Source organism: Plecotus auritus (assembly GCF_963455305.1).
Source record: "Plecotus auritus genome assembly, chromosome: 6".
NCBI lineage: Eukaryota > Metazoa > Chordata > Mammalia > Chiroptera > Vespertilionidae > Plecotus > Plecotus auritus.
In genome coordinates, this window is record NC_137773.1 from 6,057,469 (window position 1) to 6,078,549 (window position 21,081).

At 41.7% G+C, this 21,081-nt stretch overlaps 1 protein-coding gene across 8 annotated transcripts in view; it reads left to right on the forward strand.

Annotated features, from left to right (window-relative positions):
• The window catches only part of FBXW11 (F-box and WD repeat domain containing 11), a 105,300-nt gene that overhangs the window by 26,689 nt on the left and 57,530 nt on the right, over positions 1-21,081 (forward strand). For 4 of the 8 annotated variants that reach the window (XM_080676980.1, XM_080676981.1, XM_080676983.1 and 1 more), the window contains one exon: positions 15,576-15,677. The exons of the other annotated variants lie outside the window; for them this stretch is intronic. In XM_080676980.1, coding sequence (XP_080533106.1) covers positions 15,576-15,677 — 102 coding nt within the window. The remainder of the gene's footprint in view (positions 1-15,575; positions 15,678-21,081) is intronic. 8 annotated transcript variants of the gene reach the window in all.

Here is a 21,081-nt window from a genome sequence, read left to right on the forward strand (position 1 = left end):
ACTCCTTTATTAGACATTTTAAGTTATCTGTAAATTATAGCAACTTAAAGCTGGGTTGCTCTTTCCTGTAATTTTATCTTTGAAAGCATCCTTGGGATAAGTTCTAAGAGGTGGACTTGTTGGGTTGAAAGGTGTATACATTTTTAAGAGCATGTGTATTTTATTTACTTATTTATTTTTATTGATTTTAGAGAGGAAGGGAGAGGGAGAGAGAGATAGAAACATAATTGATGAGAGAAAATTATTGATTGGCTGCCTCCTGCACGCCCCCTACTGTGGATCAAGCCCGCAACCCCGGGCATGTGCCCTTGACCGGAATCGAACCTGGGACCCTTCAGTCTGCAGGCCATCGCTCTGTCCATTGAGCCAAACCAGCTAGGGTGAGCATGTGTATTTTATATAGCCAAAGCTTTTACCCACTTTCTATTGCCTGTATGAACATGACATGACAGACCACATTTTCTCTATGAGAGTGCTGTTTCCTTCATTTTTATGCCAATTTAGGGCATTAATATTTAAAATCCCAATTTGGCGAAACAAATTAAAAATTTGTTTTATTGCTAGTGTTATTGGGCATATTTCTCTTATGTTTGTAGTTATTTGTATTTCTTTTGTGAAAAAGGGAAATGTTTAGATTAGCTGCGGTTCTACTCTGCTGATTCTAGATCAGGGGTGGGCAAACTTTTTGACTCGAGGGCCACAACGGGTTCTTAAACTGGACCGGAGGGCCGGAACAAAAGCATGGATGGAGTGTTTGTGTGAACTAATATAAATTCAAAGTAAAGGAGCGGAGGGGAGAGCAAGAGAACCCTCCGCTCTTTCGGCTCCGCGGGCCGGATAGAACAGCCCAACGGGCCGGATCCGGCCCGCGGGCCGTAGTTTGCCCACTGCTGTTGGGGAGCGAGGTGGAAGGAAGTCCCCAGGGGGAGGAACTTCGGAGTTTGTTGTGGCTGGGCCAGGGCTGCCCTTTAGTGATGGAGGTGGCCGTTTCTGTTGGCGGCAGCTGCACAAGGCCCTGCTGTGCTCCGCACACATCCACGACCAGCTTCAGCCCTGCGCTGGCTGGGCCCCGGCTCCGAGGCCCTGAGGAAGCACTTCAGTCACGGTTGGCCTGGCTGGCTGCTTCCAGGACCCTCACTCTTACCGGCCTTTGTTGCTTGAGCTCGGAGGGGAGGCTACGCTGGGAATGCCTGCACTTTTTAGGTAGGCTTTTTTTTTGTTCACTTGCAGCGAACCCTGTTTCCAGTCCAGGAGGGTACCCTCGTCAGGTTTCCAGTGCCAGCGTAGATGGCCTTTTATTTTGATAGTCCTTGGATGATTTTAGTTGCACCAGTCAGAAACCCCTGCCTTTGACACCTCTGTTTTCTTCCTGAGTCTTGTCTTTTTGCTTTTTTCACCCTAGTTTTTCGTTCTTCAGTCTCAGCGGTTCCCCCCGCCCCCCTCCTCCAGTGCACCAGATACTGTCAGGGCCTAACAAGCATTATCATCATTTGTTATCAGGGTGGCTTCACCCTTCCCTCCTTTCTTGCCTGTTAACCTCTGCATGTCCTTTAGAGGTTCGCTCAGCATGAATTCCTCAGAGGTTGTGTCTGGGGTCCCTGAGTCCCCCTACAGGTTAGATTCCTTGGTCATATTCTTATAACACGCAGTTCGTTTTCTTTACAGCTGTTAACATAAGTACAATTGATACACGTATGGCATAATTCCTCACTGAACAGTTCGTTCCCTTATTGGAAGGTAATCTCCGTGGGGACAAAGACCATGTCTGTCATGTCATATTTAGTTCTGAGCATATTCTCAGCATCTGGCACAGGGTCTGCCAACTGTTGTCCAGTGAAATGAGGGTATAAATTTGGGAGGGCAAATGAGAATTACCATCTTGTATCAGAAGTTTGTATGTGATTGTAAAGTAAATACATTCACCCTTTAAACTCTTGGTACTATTTTTCAATATCATCTCTTAATTTTAAAATGACTTGATCCTGAAAATTAAGCTTTGGCATTAGAAACTCCTTTCAGATCAGAAAACATACTTTCTTTCTAACCCTGAAGGTTTAGAAACTCAGGTTTAACCTGTGCGGCTCTCACTAATGCTTTTACTGTCCTTTTGAAGGAGTTGACCCTGCTAATCTTTCTTTGGTTTTCTCCTTCCCTCGCCCCTCCCTCCCTCCCTTCCTTCATCCTCCGCCCTCCCTCTTAAATGAATATTGGGCCTTTACATCATGACTTCATTACTTCCTTTGTGTGGAAGCTCGGAGGGTTGTAGTCTGAACCTTGTAGTTGACTGGGTTGCAGCATGTATTTAGCAGTAATTGTCTGCTGTTGAGATTAGGTGCTTTCAAGGGGATAGATACATCCCACAAACACCGTGTGAGAGATGTAGAGGACCTGGTCTAGGAAGACATGTTAAGAAGATGGACAAAATGCCTGGTAGGGTCCCTTTCAGCTCCAGAATTTAATGAAATCTCTGGCTTCAAGCGGTGAGAAAACTCCGCTTACCCAGTTGCCTGCAGGAGCCAGACAGTGTGAAGGGAATCAAAGCCGTCCTCGCTGTGCAGCTAGCAGCGGGGCCCCTTACTTGGGCAGCCCGAGCCCCTGGCTGAGAGACAGGCGCATTCATCTGTTCTCAGAGCCCAGTGGATTGTGAGCGCACAACTTTGTTCTTATTTGAAAACAAGGTCAGCTTAGGATACAGGAACAATGGACTACAAGAGAAAGTAGAACAAGTGTAAAGGTTACTATAAGTGTAATTAAGGGATGATAAAATGTGCCCCTTTATATCTTAGCATTGACAACTAGCTTTTTCATGCTCTTCCTAGTTAATGAAGCAAAGTTTTGATTACCACTGTTTTCTAGCCTGCCCCTCTCCCCCACCACCGTGTATGTGTGTGTGTGTGTGTGTGTGTGTGTGTGTGTGTGTGTGTGTGTGTGGTGTGAGTGTGTGAGAAAATTTTACACATTGAGGCTCTACAAACTTAGAATATGTGTTTCTCTGGGATAGGTTTGGTTAAGGCTCTGAAAATGATTTTGTATTGGAGAAATGAGCAATGTTTAGAAAATAGTTGAGGGCTTGTTTAAATGTTAGCTTAAAAAAGATTTTTTTACCCTGACCAACTTTCATTCCTCAGGTACTTATTAGAGACCGCTATGAGATGGAAGTTTTGCAAGTCTGGAAGTGGATTTTACTAGTAAAATACCACTAGTTAAGTTGACATTTTAACACTCTTGAAAACAATGACACTGCATTTTAAAAAATATTTTATACTTTTTAGGAACTTATTCATCTGTCTCCCTTTAGTGAGCCAGAAAATAATACAGCTTTATTTCCTGAAATAATTTTTAGTACCAGAAAATTTGGTTTTGGGAATTCTTGTGTTATCTATTGAAGCATTTAGTGTACTGACATGTTCAGTAAGCTTTTGGATGAATAAGCAGCTTAAAATGTTGAAGTTAAAATAGGATTATGTGCTCTGATTCTAATTGAGTCAAACCTAATTAAGAGTAGGTCCTATATAACAAAAGGCTAATATGCAAATCGACCAAACGGTGGAACGACCGGTCGTTATGACGCGCACTGACCACCAGAGGCAGACGCTTAACACAGGAGCTGCCCCCTGGTGGTCAGTGTGCTCCCACAGGGGGAGCACCGCTCAGCTAGAAGCAGCGCTAAGGATGTCCAACTGCCAGCTTAGGCTGTCCGTTGGACATTCCCCAAGGGCTCCCGGACTGTGAGAGGACACAGGCCAGGCTGAGGAACCCCCCTCTCTCCCCACCCCTCCGAGAGTGCACGAATTTCGTGTACCAGGCCTCTAGTGTAATAATATTCCAGAAATCATCTTCCTGAAAGTGATATCTCTTCCTAGAAAAAATGAGAATGTTTTCACTATGTTGGAGAAAAAAAAGTTTTCACTATGTTCTAATGCTCCTTTTAAAACATGGTACACTGCACTCTCTTACCTGAAAGTAGGGTAAGGATTTGGCTCAGTACATTATAGGGCAATGAGATCTTGTACAGAAATTCTGGGAGAAACCAAGATGGCGGCATAGGTAAACACCTAAACTGCTGCCTCGCACAATATCAAAACTACAACTAAAACATAAAACGGACACCCTCCAGAACCACAGGAAAGCTGGCTGAATGGAAATTCTACAACTAGAAGAAAATAGGAAAGCACATTGAGACTCAGAGGAGCTGCAAAAGGCTGAGGTACGGAGACTCGCACGCGGAGAGGACGGGCGGCTGTGTGCACGGGCGGCTGAGTGCGCGGCTGGCTTTCTGAAGTGGGAGGGAGAAGGAAGCTCCCGACTGCACTGAACTCCAGTCCTGGGCGAGATGCTGGGAAACCAGACTCATTCGGGGGGAAACTGGACTGCCAGGAAAAGAGAAAGCACACTGAGACTCGGGAGCTGTGGAAGGCAGAGGACCGGAGGCGCACGCGCGCAGAGAGGATTGACTGCTGAATGCACGGGAGGCTGAGTGCGCGGCTGGCTTTCTAAAGTGGGAGGGAGACGGAAGCTCCCAACTGCGCTGAACTCCAGTTCCAGGCAAGTTTCTGGAAACCCCGACTCATTCGGGGAGAAACTGGACTGTCTGGCAGCGGGAGAAACTCGAGGGCGGCTTTCTCTCAGAGGTGCTTGCAGCGATTACTGAGGGACACTGAGACCCAGGGGCCTCATAGGGCAGGGCTGATGGGAAACCAAGGCTGTCTGCTCCGCCCTGAAACTCCGCCCCATCCAAGCTGAGCACAGAGGCTTTTGCAATTTTGCAAGTCTTGTCTCATAAGAGTGTGTCCATCACAGAAGTTCTCCCAGCATAGACACAGCTGATCCTCACAGCCAACTGGCCTGTAGGTCAATTCCTCCCAGTGATACCAACAACAATCAAGACTTAACTACAACAAGGCTGTGCACACAGACCACAAAGGGGTGCACCAAGAGTGTCCACCTCAGGTAACTGGGGAGGCTGAGACACTGTGCCCTAGAGGACACCTACCACACAAAGCTACTCTACCAACTCAGGGAAGCAGCGAAAATGCAGAGACAAAGAAACAGATCACAAATGAAAGAAATGGAGGAAAACAAATGACTGGATATAGAATTCAAAACCACGGTTATAAGGTTTTTCAAGAATTTCCTAGAACAGGCTGATAAATTTAGCGAGACCCTCGAGGATATGAAAAAGGACCAACTAGAAATTAAACATACACTGACTGAAATAAAAAATATTATACAGAGACCTAACAGCAGACTAGAGGACCGCAAGAATCAAGTCAAAGAGTTGAAATACAAAGAAGCAAAAAATACTCAGCCAGAAAAGCAAAAAGAAAAAAGAATCCAAAAATTTGAAGATAGTGTAAGGAGCCTCTGGGACAACGTCAAGCGTATCGACATCTGAATTATGGGGGTGCCGGAAGAAGAGAGAGAGCAAGATACTGAAAACCTATTTGAAGAAATAATGACTGAAAACTTCCCCCACCTGGTGAAAGAAATAGATTTACACATCCAGGAAACGCACAGAACCCCAAACAAAAGGAATCCAAAGAGGACCACACCAAGACACATCATAATTTAAATGCCAAGAGCAAAAGACAAAGAGAAAATATTAAAAGCAGCAAGAGAAAAACAGTTAGTTACCTACAAGGGAGCACCCATACGATTGTCAGCTGATTTCTCAACAGAAACTATGCAGGCCAGTCGGGAGTGGCAAGAAATATTCAAAGTGATGAATAGCAAGAACCTACCACCAAGATTACTCTACCCAGCAAAGCTATCATTCAGAATTGAAGGGCAGATAAAGAGCTTCACAGATAAGAAAAAGCTAAAAGAGTTCATCACCACCAAACCAGTATTATATGAAATGCTAAAAGGTATTCTTAAAGAAGAGGAAGAAGAAAAAAGTAAAGATAAAAATTATGAACAACAAATACATGTCTATCAACAAGTGAATCTAAAAATCAAGTGAATAAAAAATCTGATGAACAGAATAAACTGGTGAATATAATAGAATCGGGGGCATAGAAAGGGAGTGGACTGACAATTCTCGGGGGAAAGGGGTGTGAGAGGTGTGGGAAGAGACTGGATAAAAAGCGTACACTATGGATGAGGACAGTGGGGGGAGGTAAGGGCAGAGGGTGGTGTGGGAACCGGGTGGAGGGGAGCTATGGGGGGAAAAAAGAGGAACAATTGTAATAATCTGAACAATAAAGATTTATTAAATTTAAAAAAAAAGAAATTCTGCCTACAGTTCTTTGGCTGGTGAGAATGAGTAAGAGGACTAGGAAGGTTTGCAGTCAGCACCGGTGCTGGAATGGTAAGGAAAGCGAAGTCCAACTACCTCAGAGGGGCCAGGAGCCCTGGATGGATAGTGAGAGCAGGTGTCTCTTTGTTCTCAGATCATGCCTAAGAAACAAGGTGAGTTTTCAGTTGTCTCCTGGAAGTCCTCTCAGGTGTAATGCAATGTGGCATATGGATTGTCAGATATTTAGAAGCTGTAGCCTCATGAGACAGGACACCATTGGTTAAGAGCTTTTGGCTAAGTACCGTCAGTTAGCTATCTAGAAGCCACAGGCATTGAAATGAATTTGGGTAGTGTCTTTGTCACTTCAGAGTGCAACCAGACTTTGAACAACATTGAAAAATGGCCTGGATCCAGGGGCAAGGTGCTATGAGCAGACCCCCAAGTAACAGTGTGGAAATGTGAGCTACTGTGGAGGTGGCCTGGCGAAGAGAGGATTGAGAAACTTGAGAACTATATTGCCAATTGTGTACTGGCTGCCTATGAAAAAATACGGCACATAAAAGAACCAATAAAAAAGCACCTGTATTTAATTCTAGATATTTCGTGTTTTTTAGTAAATAAAATGGGATTATAGTATAAGTCCTGGTTTGTAGCATTTATTTCATTTAATGTTTCTTGAACTATTCCAATGCATTGTAACTTTCTTTCTATATATTGTAAACTTCCTCTGGGTCAGTAAATGTACTGATTCTATAACCATGATTTTTATTTGGTGGACACATAATATTCTGTCTTCTGGATAATCTGGGATTTATTTAACCAGCCCCTATTGTTGGGCAGTGTTTCCTTTCTATTATGACAGTGATAAATGTCTTAGCTAGATTTTTGTATGCATCTATTTTTTTCCTTAGTATACTTTTCTACCCATGAAATTGCTGAGGCAAGTGAAGTGCCTGTTTAAGTCTTGAATATGTATTGAGAGGATGCACACAGGAGGTTGTACCAATTACACTTCAATCTGCAGTATAGATGAGTGACAAGTACATAAAATTTTAAAAGAAACAGAGGAAATTACTGCTTTGGGGAGTTTAATGTCAAGCGAAGGAAGTGACTGCAGTGTAGTTCAGGGAAGAATGTAGGGATTTGGAGTCAGAATTGCAAATCTGCCACTTTTGACCTCTGCAAGGTACCTGTCTGGCCAGAGGTGGTATGAGCGGTTCATGAGGTCACGACAGCTGTCCAGTGTCTGGCACCTCCTTGGCACTCTGAAAATATCGATTTGCACCCCCTTCCAATTCATCCTTTTTTTGAAAATTTTCATTTAGGTTTACCATTTTTTATTGAAAATGAGGTTAAACTTAGAGTTAAGTGGTCTCCCCTAGTCCTGAACAGCATTCCTAATTGGACCACAGATGTTAACTGACAAAGGCTCAGATGTACTTAATTGAACTGTTGTTTAATTCTCTCCAGTCTCAGGATTTGTGGATCTTGGATAAATCCCATTGGAATTGGGTTCAAACTGATCTGACCTGGGGTTTGCTGGGGGAATCTGTTCCTTCTTGGCAACTGACCCTTAGGTTGATCCCAGTACAACTGAGGATCCTTGTGTCTATGTCAGAAATAGATTATTTTGTTACATTCTGTTCTCTGTGGTGTTGCTTAGAAGAGATTCTGCTTCTCCCCCCATACCTCTAAATCCTTCCTCTCTCCCCTTCTCTGGAGCTCTGAAAAACCTGGTGACATTTTTGATTCATGGGTGGTAATGGTGAAATGGACAAGGATTTTTTTTTTTTACCTCTTTGGAATTACTCAGGAACAAGCTGTTATTATTTTGATCTTCACTGCTATGTCTGAGGGTTACTAGGTAAAATAAATTTCTAGCATCCAGCGTCTTAACACCTTTAAACTACAGGTGTTTATATAATTAGTTATATAAGTAAACAAAATAAAGCATCACTTAAAATCACAAAAGGTAGTATTAAAATATTAACCACATCATGAATACCCCATGTTCATTTGAGAAAAATCAGATAATATGGATGAATAAAAATTTAAAAAGAAAAATTACCCTTCATCCTTTACCAAAGATAATTTAACTCCAAAGATCCATTTTTTAATTTTGTTAACTTTTGGGTTCTGAAATTTTATCTTAGATAATCATTCCAGATAAGATAATTGGAATTAAAAGTTTTGTTTTGTTAATTGTAGGGTTTAATGAAAATTTGGGCTCCGGTTTTGAGTTCAGAATTTATGTTTGGCTGTGTTTGAATCTCTAAAACTTGACAGATAGTAAACTTCAGTTTTCCTCATTCTTACCCTTTTCCCCTCCTCCTTCCACTGCCTTCTTCTCCCCATGCCCTTTCTTCCTTTAACATATATTCTAGCCTGAAAATACCCTGTGTTGAATTATCTATAACTTAGTCCTATAGTACAGTTGCTAAGAATTAAAGCATAGTTCCTTTCTTAGTTTATGTCACATGGTTACTGTCAAATACTTTACAATAAAATACCATTATAAGAAAGAGAAAGTCGTTTATAAATTAAGGCAATGGGCCACTATTCAGTTCTTTAAAGGGCTTTGGAAGATGCCTTTAAATTGTGAATTAACTTTTATTTTACAACCTGATGACTGTATTATGATTCTTTTAGCTTAAAAAAAATAGTAATTTTGGTGAGAGTTTGCTTTCTCATAGGTTGCCATCAAGCATTTAAACAGCAGAAGCCTACGTTCTGAATCTTTTCAGAGTTTTGTGGCCCTATTTTCAGTACTACTTGCTACTTCTTGAAAAGCAAGTCTGAGAATTCCGACACACTAGGACAATCCCTGATTTGGATTAACTTGAATGCTTTATTTGCTTTGCGCTGAGGACAGCCTCCAGTAGAAAGAAAATAGATGTTCTGTCGCTTTCACACCTAGGATTAGAGAGCTGCCTTTATATAATCTCCTTGAGCCCACCTACGGTGTGATTCTTCAGGACCAAATCCCCATTCCTGGATAGAGATTCCCAGCGCAGAGGGTGTAAGCCCAGTGGTTGCCATAAAATGGACCTTTTATTTCACTCCCTCTGTTTTCAGTCGCCCCCATTTCACGATCATGGTGTTTTTTGTTGGAAGTGTTATTGGAAAACAGAACGTAGGCTGAGTGTAAAAATGGACTCTAGACGTGTGCTGCCAAAGGTAAGTGCTGGCACTGGTCTGCTCCGTGTAGCCCAGCTTAAAGAAATTTGCATTGGTTGTAAAACAAAAACAAGACTGTTTTGTAGCTTCTCTAAGACACTGACCTTCTCTTTGACATGCTTCACTCCAGCTGCCAAGGGTCATTCCTCTGCTTAAAACAGTTTAATAGTTGTCTCCTCATTGCCTCTAGCAGTGGTTTGAATTTAAAAGTTTCTGATGTCTCCCTTGAAGGCGTTAAAAGATTCCAAACACTTTATTTCACAGTATCGATAACAGCATACATGGTTATTGTACTATTTCCTCTCCTGATCATGGGATTACCGTTGAGCAGACCTCTTTTCTCTGTTCTTGCATGTGCCAGATTTCTCCCACATGCCCTAGGAAACATGGGTCTGTCTTTGGTGCTGGCTTGAACTGACACGGTTTGGCTTGATAGTAAGCTTTACCCCCTACCTCAGTCAAAAAACCTCACCTCCACCCTTGCCGGAGTGTTGCATGGCCTCCTCCTATCCCTCTGACAGCTGTTGTTGGAACGGTGTGTATGCTGAGTTGCAGGAATGAAAGTCTTGCACACGTTGATAAGATACTGACCGCACACCGGGGAAGGGTGGCCTGTTCACTGGTGAGCGATAGCATACATTGTAAGAGCTGTTGCCCTGCAGGATGAAGTCCCAAGTTCGATAGAATGGTTGGTACAGGAGAGACCTCTGTGATGTGGCTTCTCTCTCTGTCTCTCTCTCTCTGTCTCTCTCTCCCTCTCAACTTTTCCTCACCTCACATTTAAATACCTTAGTAAGCCTAAATTCTTTGCACGTCCTTGAACAGGATGCCATTTCTTAGCTCTTTGGCTTTGCTTACGCCATTTATTCTGCCTGGAATGTCTTTCTCCCCCCGCGCCCCCCCCCCCCCCCCCCCCCAACCGCTGCCTCCTACTCATCCTTGATGGCTTAGTTCAGGCATCCTATCCTTTGGGTGGGCTAAGTCTATTTGCATGCAAGCCTGTGTGTGTGTGTGTGTGTGTGTGTGTGTGTGTGTGTGTGTGCGCGCGCGCGCGCGCGTATTTACACTGCACATTCTTAAGATTCCCTCCTCTGAGCTGGGCAGGAGAGAGAATAGAGAGAATGTCTTATTTGCTTTTGTGTCTACAGATAGATGTTAAGTTCAGATACATTTTTTGTTGAATGGGATAGTATTAAACCATTCAGCTTGGTTATCTCAGGCATGATTAGAAGAGGCTGGTACTGATTCTGGGGGAAGTGGTTTAAAGAGAAAAATTCACGGTGTTTGTAGAAAACCTACAATAAGACATTTCTAAATCAGAGTGATATTAGAGAGACAACATAAAATACCTCTTTGGTTAGCTTTTAAAAGAATTGCCTCTTTGAGAAGCAATCAGGGCAGAATATTCAAAACAATCCATCTAGAAACAGACCAGCATTAGCTTTTTTGAGTCCTTCTTCAAGCCAGCCAATCAGAAGACAAGGTGCCTGCAACCACATTTTCCTTTTGATTTGTGGTTCCTATGGCAATATGAAGAGAACCTAGGGCATTCCTCTCCTACCTCTTTGAGTAACCGTTTGCTTTCGAAAAATGCCAAAAGTTCTTCTTCTTGTCCATACTGACTGACAGTGTTTCTCGGCATTGTGGCCCATTTAGTTTTTTGGTTATATAGTAGATATGACAAAATTAATAAACTGGTAGTTTCCTTAACTAATGTGATAGTCCTTGGCTATAGAACCTATAAATATAGTCTGTCTAATTGGATGTTTGCTAATATTAGGGCCCCATGTGAACCGTTTCCTGTTCGCTATGAACAATCCTAAGACAGAATACTGGTCAGTACAAGTAGCTAAATGTGAAATTATTATTACTATTATTATTTAAATATATATTTTTTATTGATTTCAGAGAGGAAGGGAGAGGGATAGAGAGACAGAAACATCAATGATGAGAGAGAATCATTGATTGGCCACCTCCTGCACGCCCCCTATTGGGGATCAAGCCTGCAACCCAGATGTGTGCTCTTGATCAGAATCTAACCCGGGACCCTTCAGTCCACATGCCGACGCTCTATCCACTGAGCCAAACCAGCTAGGGCTAAATGTGAAATTATAACAAACATTTCTTAGGGGCTCTACCCATGAAAGGCTTCCCTTAAGTATGTCCATTGTGATCTCCCTGGGTTTCTCTTGAGCTTGAGGCTGAAGTTTTGAAAGAGGCTTAGTTTGTGTTGTTGTTAGCGTAATAAGTAGGTCAATAAGTATTTGTTAAAATTGGGACACACCCAAGGTATCAGGGTAAGTTCTTCATTCATATTTAACAATGAGATAGTGTTCTAGACGTTTAAATATATACTACTTTAAAAATTAGCTTTGAAAGAAAGAGAGAGAGAGAGAGAGAGAGAGAGAGAGAGAAAGAGACAATCGTATACATTGTAAATATAGCCATTATGAAGAAGTCTTTACATTATTCAGTTTAAGAATGATGGATAATAGTTATTCTGCAATAGTCAACGTGGGTTTCCAACTAAGTCTCTAAATTTAAAATTAGAAGCTTCTAGAATCAATTACTGCTGTGGTCCTAGTTGCATTTTAATGCTCTTAGGTTGATAAATGTGGAACTTTTATTTTTACCCTTAATTTTCAAATTAAATCAACGTTCTGTTGGGTTATTAGACCTAAGAGAACTCTTGCTCAGACTAGCAGTATGGCCTTCCTTATTAAAAGATGGGTGAGTGGCATTTTCTGTTGAAAAGACTATTTTCAGCACTGTGGTTGGTCACTTAGCTGCCAGGTAATGGAGTGTGAAAGTAGGGCAGTTCCAATACCTTTTATAAATACCGGCACTGCTCTGCATCCCACAGTATTTCCCCTGGATAACAGAAAGATGAATTCTTGGAGATTAGACCCTCAGAGCGTCCTTTAAAACTTTTTTCCTGAAGTTCAATACCAAGCTTTAAAAAACCCTTGTAATAAACAGTTAATATGTGTTTTTTTGGAAGAAATTTTTATTTAACGGGAAGAGAGAGGAGAGGAAGCAAGCAAAGATAGGTAGGACTGGCAAGAGAGAGAGTCAGACCCAGTGTCCGGACCTCGCATGACAATGAGGAGACAGGAGAACTTGGTGTTCAACAGCACCCACATAGCCCTGCTGGAGGGAGCTGCAGCCCAGGTGCCCACGGGCACAGCGTCTACCTCAGTGACGTACTGGTCAACGCCTTGGTTATAACAGTTAATGTTTTGAAATTAAATTCTTAGAACTTCTTAAGTCTCAAAATTTTCTTTATATTAATTGCTTTCCATATTTTTGTACCATACAAAAATTGGTTAGATCATTAAATGGTTAGAAAACCTGGGGAAGATCATTATTTTCCTTTGCACTTTAGTGTCTTCACTTCTAATATCAGAGTTTGGACTAAATAGTCTTCCTGTTTTCATAGTTTATGATTCTTTGATTTATTGAATGAAAATTTATCGACTTTTTTTTTTTTTTAAGTTCTGGATCCCAAGTTATTAGCAGAATCTAATCAGGGTACGGTATCTTAATGCCTTCATGGTGTTTAACCTTTGAGGCAAACATTTTTTAAAATTTATATTTATTAATTTGAGAGAGAGAGAGGGGGGGGAGGAAGAGGTGGGGGGAGAGAAACATCAATTTTGTTGTTCCATCTGTCCATGCATTCACTGGTTGAGTCTTGTATGTGCCCCGACTGGGGATCAAACCCATAACCTTGGTATATCCGGATGATGCTCTAACCAGGGGTCCTCAAACTATGGCCCGCGGGCCACATGCGGCCCGCCGAGGACATTGATCCGGCCCACCGGGTGCCGCTGCCTGTCCTGCTTAGCAGCCAACTTGTCCCGGGCCCGCAGTGCGCATAGGAATTTGTTTATAGTTTTTTTTTAAACTATAGTCCGGCCCTCCGACGGTCTGAGGGACAGTGAACTGGCCCCCTGTTTACAAAGTTTGAGGACCCCTGCAACCAACTGAGCTACCCCACAAGGGTCGAGGCAAATATAGAAAACCTTGCAGAGGCCACCTGACTGTTTTTACTGAATAAATGAACATTGATTTGTAGGTGACTTTGGTGTTAACTTGGAATTAGTTGCTGAATGCATGTATAATCCTTAAACTATTCTGAGATCCAAATGCTTCTATGATTTGGATAACTGCAAAGATTCCCCCCCCAAAATTTAAATTGAACCATGAGGACGTTGGAGTTTATTTAAATCAAGTAATCTGTATAATCTACGTATAGCTATGTGTTGGTTCGGGGCCTTTCCTCTGCCTGTTTACTTCTGATTTGTGTTGGTGTAAGTATTCTTTTAATAAGCATTTGCTACACATCTCTGGATAGAGTTTGTTGTAGTGGGAAGAAAACAGGTTCGCTTAGAGTCAGACAGGATTAATTAGCTAATTCTGCCAACAGTTAGCTCTTGTTCTCTTGCACCTTGGACAAGTTGCTGCTTCAACAAATCAAGCTCTCCTGGCCCTCAGTTTCCTCTTCTGTAAAATGCGTAATACCTGTCTTACAGGCGTTTGTGAGGGTTTACTTTGTCAGCTGTCCAGCATATTACAGGAGCTTGCTCAATGGCAGCTGTTTTCATTATACAAGCATGTATGCAGCATCTTTTGTGGCACTCCATTGGAAGTGTTGGGGTGACAGAATATGTCTGCCTGGAGTATCAGTGATGCACTTCTAATATATTGGCTATGGTAAGCTTTGGAATAAAGGCACACATTGGAAATGTATGGCATTTTCATTGTTGCCAAAAAAAGCTGCTTAGTTTTTTTTAAAAAGTCCATTTGATTACTTGGTTTTGTATTCTTGAACTGCCTTTTCAAAATAATCTCAATGTTCCAGTTACACGGTGGGTGAGATGTCACTAGTAAGTGGCAGATGCTGGATAGGAACCAGGTGTATCTGCTTTCAAGCATAGCAGTCTTTGTATGTTACCTTTGGGGTAACCATAGAATTTATCTACCAAACCAGAACAAAATGTGAAAATTATGCTGGGATAACAAGTAGAAACCTGGACTTGTTTATAGTACATGAGGATGTTTGATGCTCCTAATTATAGCTCGGATAAACAGTTGATGAGGTCGGGTCTAAGACTATAGGTAAACCCAAATACCGGCCTTCAAATTTTTTTGCATGATTATTGATTTTGCCATAGTAAATTAATTGACCTTAGATCTGAAAAAGCACTTTGAATACCATATGTAATCCAATGGTTTTAAAATACTAATCATAATGCTTGTTTATTTTTATATTTTATCTTTTTTCTTATTTCCCTGAAAACCAGCAAGCTTTTCAAAGAGAATGCAATAGGTAAATGAATAAGCTTTTAATTCTTGCTCATGTCCAATGAACTTTGTAAACAAAGTCCAAGGTGAAAATCATGATATTCCCAAGTTTTTTCTTTGGGAAGGCAAAATGTGGATGACACTAAAAATCAGATGTGTTTTTAATTAGCTTTTTAATTGCCTGTCTCTCCCAATCTATCACTCATCTTTCTTGTTCCTATTGCTTAATGTCTCTAGGTTTCCTGTGATTTTATTTAGGGAAGTGCAAAACCAACCACATGATAAAAATTCAGGTGATCAAAGTTTTTACAAAAGAGGCACCAGTCTTGTGGAATGAATGTGGGTTTTAATAACAGACAAACCAAGGTTTGAAATCCTGGCTCTCCCCTCTGCTGTGTGCCCTTGCAAATGACATAACCTCTGAGCCTCCGTTTCCTGACTCTGTGGGGTGGGAATTAGAGAACACATTTAAAGTGCCTGTATTGATGGCAATTATAATTATACGACATAAGCTTACTTTTATGAAGTTGTAGTCAAAAATCTCACCACCAATCTCGTTTTGCATTCAAACTTTCACACTTCCCTTTAATGGGTTTTCATTTAATCACTCTCTTTCCCTCTTGATTCAACCGTATCTAGAGGATTAGTGGCTGGCAGCAGAAACCTTTTAATAGGACAGAAAGTGGGCCCTCTCCCAAGGTTTCCGTAAGTTGCCTCTCACCACCATCCCTGACCTCCAAACTGCCATGGGTGCCCCCCCTGCCTAACTAACATTCAAGTTGCCTGTGTGAAGGAGTGATTTGTTGCGGCCTCTAACTGCTTCTTCTCTTCCTTCCTTTTTGTCATCCTGCAGTGTTCTGTGCCAAGGTCTTTGTGGCTAGGCTGCGCCAACCTGGTAGAGAGCATGTGCGCACTGAGTTGCCTGCAGAGCATGCCCAGTGTCAGATGTCTCCAGGTGCCTCTCTTCTTTCTTGTTGTAAATGTGTTTTTTACGTATGCCATGAACATTTGTTGAAACTTGCAGTAGTGTGTTTAATCCAATGTTAAGTCTGCTAAATGTTCTGTGTAACCCTCTGCTTTCCTCCAGCCTGGGTGCCCCACATGGAGGAGTTAGGACCAAGAGGGGCCCTTCGGAGCAAATGGGTCTTCGGCTGGGCCCTGTTCCGCTCCTCTTTTTCTGCTCCTGCTTTTAATTCTTACCCCGGCCCTTGAAGTTGCGATTCTCATGTTTAATAGCTGTGCATGTGCCCCAAAACCCTGACATTTTCCATTTGGCTACTTTTAACAGCTCTTGGTTCAATCGGGAGGGTTTTATAATTAAAATGGTGGTTTTTCTATTTTTGAAACTCATCCTTTTGGCTTGCTTTCTCTCCCTCCTTCAAAAAAGGAGCCGGGGAGAGAATCCCCCGTGGTAGAAAACCTCAAATTGAAGTTTACAAAGATCACAGCTTTATGCTGCCAACAACTGTCAGTTTGGGCCACTTACCAAAGGCCAGATCTGACACCTGTCCTCTGGGTCCACCAGTTTTCCAGGCCGAGGCCGGCAGAGAATTCCACAGATAAAAGTAAAACTTTTTAGGGGGGGTGGGGAGGGGTTGCTCAGGAAAAAAACAACTGTTTGCAGGAGTGCAGGTGGATTGAACTCACTATTGGGACCGATTCTCAGAGTGCCAGGCAGAAGACATTGTGGCTTCCCTGGGGAAGCTCTGGTTAGAGAAAGCATGTATTTAATTAAGTGTGGTTTCAATGGCCGTATTCTGTTTTCATCACTGCATATTCCAGACAGTTTGATATATCTTTAAACGGCATTATTAAATTCCTGGCATCCTGGTGAGACTGCCCTGTTTCAGGGAAAGAGTAAAATCAGGAAGTGAGCTAGAGGGATATGATTAATGGCAGGGGTGACTTGACTGTTCTCAAGGTTATCTTTCTATTCATGTTCCGGTCTTTAAATGGAACTTGGGGAGCCAGGAAGGAGGAACACTTCCTTCATATTGGGATTGTGCATTTTATGTACTTGTTGGCAAACCTTCTGATTAGCATTTGTGTGGTTATTGATTCAAATTGTTTTTTTGTAGAAAATGGTACCGTAATTTCACTAATACATTAACTAGAGAGTGGATTCAATATAAGATCCAGTTGTCTTAGAGTCTATATAAAAAGGTGGGCTATAACTCTTGGGGGCCAGAGACTGGGTGTTTCAATGAGGCTGCGTGGTAATGAGTATTATCTGTGGAAAAGCAGCTTCTCTGCATGCGATGTCACTTGAACAAAAATGTTCTTAAGTGGCCGGGAGTAGTGCATGGATATTTGCATTATAGTAATAGTGTACCTCTTAGTCTCTATTTTTCTGAAAAATGCTTATCACTTGAATGTTACAATTGCTTTTTAGTAAGGGTAGAAGTTTAAGAAGGGGAGAATTGTAGTTGTGAGGTTTGGAAGTGCAGAAACTTGTTTTGCACTCAGTGAAAAGTAATTGACCAATGAGTGGAAAGGCATCACTCAGTGTATTTTGAACAGTGTTGGGAATTCACAAGGTGGGCTGAGTGGGAGGAAGTATGGGTTCCTACCTTGTTGAAATGGAAACTGAAACGTGTTAAAAGTTTGTCTTTGACTCATCTCTCCCAGTGAAAATCATTTAAGAGAAAAAAATGGAAACTTTGCCTTGATTGGACTTAGAAATAAGGTGAAATATTGAATGAGAGATACTCACTAAAATGTGAATGGAGCAAATATTGTCTTTCCAGGTGTAGAGGGGATTTCGTTAGGTTTTTGTTTTCTTTAGTGTATACAATGAAATACGTACTCAGCTGATGGAAATGAGAACATCATTGCTCTGTTTTGTGCCATTTGTGAATGAAAAGTAAAATGTTATGAACCTGGGGGACTGCCTTTCTCTTTCTCATTGGTCTTGCGTATCATTTTAACACCAGTACTTCCTCTCCATTTCCGGTCTCCAACCTGTGCTGAAATGTAGTGAGGGAACTTGGGTTTGAGCTTTCAGAGCATGCCTGTTGCTCATGTGCTGTATGTTGGGTTTATCACAAAGATGACTGCTTGACATTGCACAGCAAGTCCAGGTGAGCAGGAACAGGCCACCTGGAGAGCCCGCTTGGCGTGGCTTGTGCTCCTGAGTTGCATGAAAGGGTCCCCCTTAAAATGATCACACTGGACCTATTGACAGTTTATCTTGAGCCAATTAGCCTATTTACATGACTGAATGAAAGAATTTTCTGAAAAGCAGGAGTAAAGATGTAGATATCCTAATGCAGTCCCTCCAGTTTGTGCTGTAGATGAGAATGAAAAAGGCATAAAAAATAAAAATCACTTACCTCAATAAACCCGTTTTAAAAAAATCACTACCGCCAGCTTGGTGCTTCACATACATTCGCTTTGTGATAACTGTGAGGTAGGCCTTATCTACCAGGTTAGTGTGGAAGGTGAGTCTCAGAGGTGATGTGTGTGATTGGACCAAGTTAGTATTTGCATAGCTGTGAAGTGATGGGGCTGGCATTTGAGCTCCAGATTTCTGCGATTCCAAAATTTTACACTGGAATGTTACTATTTCTAGCGTTTCCCATCTTCATTTTGTTCGTGAAAACTTGACTGTTGATATCTGGCGTATAACTTGTTTAGTCATTATTTCAGAATAAAAAATGAATTGCCTGCCAGATGTCTGTAGGAGGGGAAATTGCATTCCCTTTGCCAAAATGAGCTCTCTGCACCTGAAAGCTAGTGCGATTCCTCAGTGGCATTTCTGTAGTTGAATTCCATGGCTGTTGACTGACATTTGGCATGCGCAGGGCCTGCCCTGGTGCTGGGCTTATAGAGATGAACAGCACAGACTTGTTACCTGCTCTCAAGAAGCCTATTGTAGTAAGTAGACCTGTGAACACAAGTCCAGACTGAACCACAGTGTCCAGCGTGTATGCGTAATAACACTCGGAAGTTAGCCAGACCTGTATGTGCTCTTAAAAAAATGGGAACCAGTTTAAACTAGGACCAAACCCTCAGCATTTTTAAGAATAGTTGAACTGGAATATCTAGATGTACGTGAACCAAGCTGAACTGCATTGCTGTTTCAGTTGGTTCAGATAGCCAGATTCAACCAGTTGATAGTTAACATCAGATACTCGAGAGTTCAGACCATGTAGGATGTTTTCTAAGACTCCAAGACTTCTGTGGCACAAGAGTGACACCAGTGTTAATACTAGTACAGTATTGGTCATTTATTTTCCACCTCCTCATGGCTATGTCGGGCTACAGGCACAAGGTTATCTCATTTAATCCTTTATGGGGAAGTTGTCTATCATGCCTGTTTTGTATGTGAAGTTGAATTGAATCGCCTAAGGCTACCCATTTATTTTAAGAGGCAGAACTGAGTAATAAGCCGAGGTCTGGTAACTGCAAAGCTAACGTTTTAGTCAGCATGCTATAGTGACATCAACTTGGCAACTGCCATTTTTAGGTTGAAACTCTATTTTTAGAGTTAAAAGCCTGAAGCTAATGGACTCGAATGTAGAGGTTCAGCGTTAGTGGGCTGACAACTTTTCTTGGGAATGCCATCGGCAAGCTCTTCCTGGAGCGGGTGTGAATAGCTTTCTGCAGGGGTAGGACAGATTACTTGGAATCAATGACAGCGTGGATCACTTGAATCAAGTTTAGTGCCTCCTTCCCAGCTCCAGTGGAGACAGTGCTGGGCAGTAATATAACTTCTTGGCAGCTGCTTTGCTTGTTCCTCTTCTTACGTGGGATACGTACAGTGAGCCACCGTGGTTTGAGAACACCGCAGTGGGAACTTAGAGCTACCAGCCTGAGAGGATACGTTTTAGGGAAGGGAGGCAGCTTGGCAGAAAGAATCCTGCCTCTGGAGCATGCAAACTTGAATTCTACTCTGGCGCCTGCTGCTCCATAGCTCTGGCATGTTATTTGCCTTCCTGACCTCAGTTTCCTGATCCCCCAAATGGAAGTAGTTTTATCTACCTACAGGGTTCTGTGAAGTAGAGGAAGGTAACAGCAACCTCTCTTGCTGATTGCCTACTCTTTTGGGGGACAAAAATCTATTTCTTTTTCTGGTTCCCTACTCAAGACGTGAGAATTCCAGTCTTAAGTCTTAGATCCCGGGCAGGGGAAGGATAAGAAAATTAAGACCGTGCTCATGATGTGGCCTCTGCTGTCACGAGTTTTCCTTTGGTTACCAAAAAATAAAATAAAATAAAATAAAATAAAATAAAATAAAAAAATCTATTGGTAATCTCACCACTCATCACCACCCAGAGGGACATTTGGTCTGTCTTCTCTCTGCCTGTTGGGCAGGGAAGAATCCGTCAAATCATGCAGGTTCTCTATGTTGTTATGGTGATGATGATTATAACCGTGGTTTTTTAAATGCACCTCGCCCAGAATAACTCTGCATTTATCTGTTTTATATAGCAGAGCTCTTAGAATTTTTTACATAAAATCTTCACTCCTATGGAAACTTTCACACACACACAAATAAAGAGAAACATTCAAATCGACCTTGAACAAATTTTTAAATTAAACTGTTCTTAGTTCAACTCTTTCCTTCTCCAACTTTGAGCAAATCTTAGAAGGCTTAACTAAAAAAGGAGTTGGACAAATCACTGTTTTATGTCAGCATTCAAAAATTTTAAACAAGGGTCAAAGATTTACAGGTAATACAGTCGTACTAAAGGTTATAAAAGACACGTAAAGTTTCCTTCGGTCCCAGGTCTCACTTGCCAAAGTGTCCCTTACTGGTTTCCCATTATTTCAGGAAAAAAAGCTTTAAAAAATACAAACAGAACCATACTACGTCTTTTTTATTTTTTATTAATAAATTTTTCAATTAATAATATACATTGATCATTTTTTCATATCAGCATGTAAAACCCTACTGTTTTATAGCTATGTAATAGTATTTTGTCATATGGCTTTGTAATTTTTTAAAAAAATACATTTTTATTCATTTCAGAGAGGACGGGAGAGAGAAAGATAGATAGAAATATTAATAATGAGAATCACTGATTGGCTGCCTCCTGCACACCCCACACTGGGGATTGAGCCCGCAACCCAAGTATGTGCCCTGACCGGGAATTGAGCCATGACCTCCTGGGCTCATAGGTTGACGCTCAACTACTGAGCCACGCCAGCCGGGCTGTAAATTTTTTTTATTTTTTGTATTACTATAGCCAGTTTCTTATTTGAGGAACTTTAAGCGTGTGTGTGTGTGTGTGTGTGTGTGTGTGTGTGTGTGACAGCACTTTACTAATTTCATTGAATATATATTTTTTTGGCTTGCATGATTATGTCTGTAGAATAAATTCCTAGAAGTATAATTGCTTGGTCAAGGAATATCA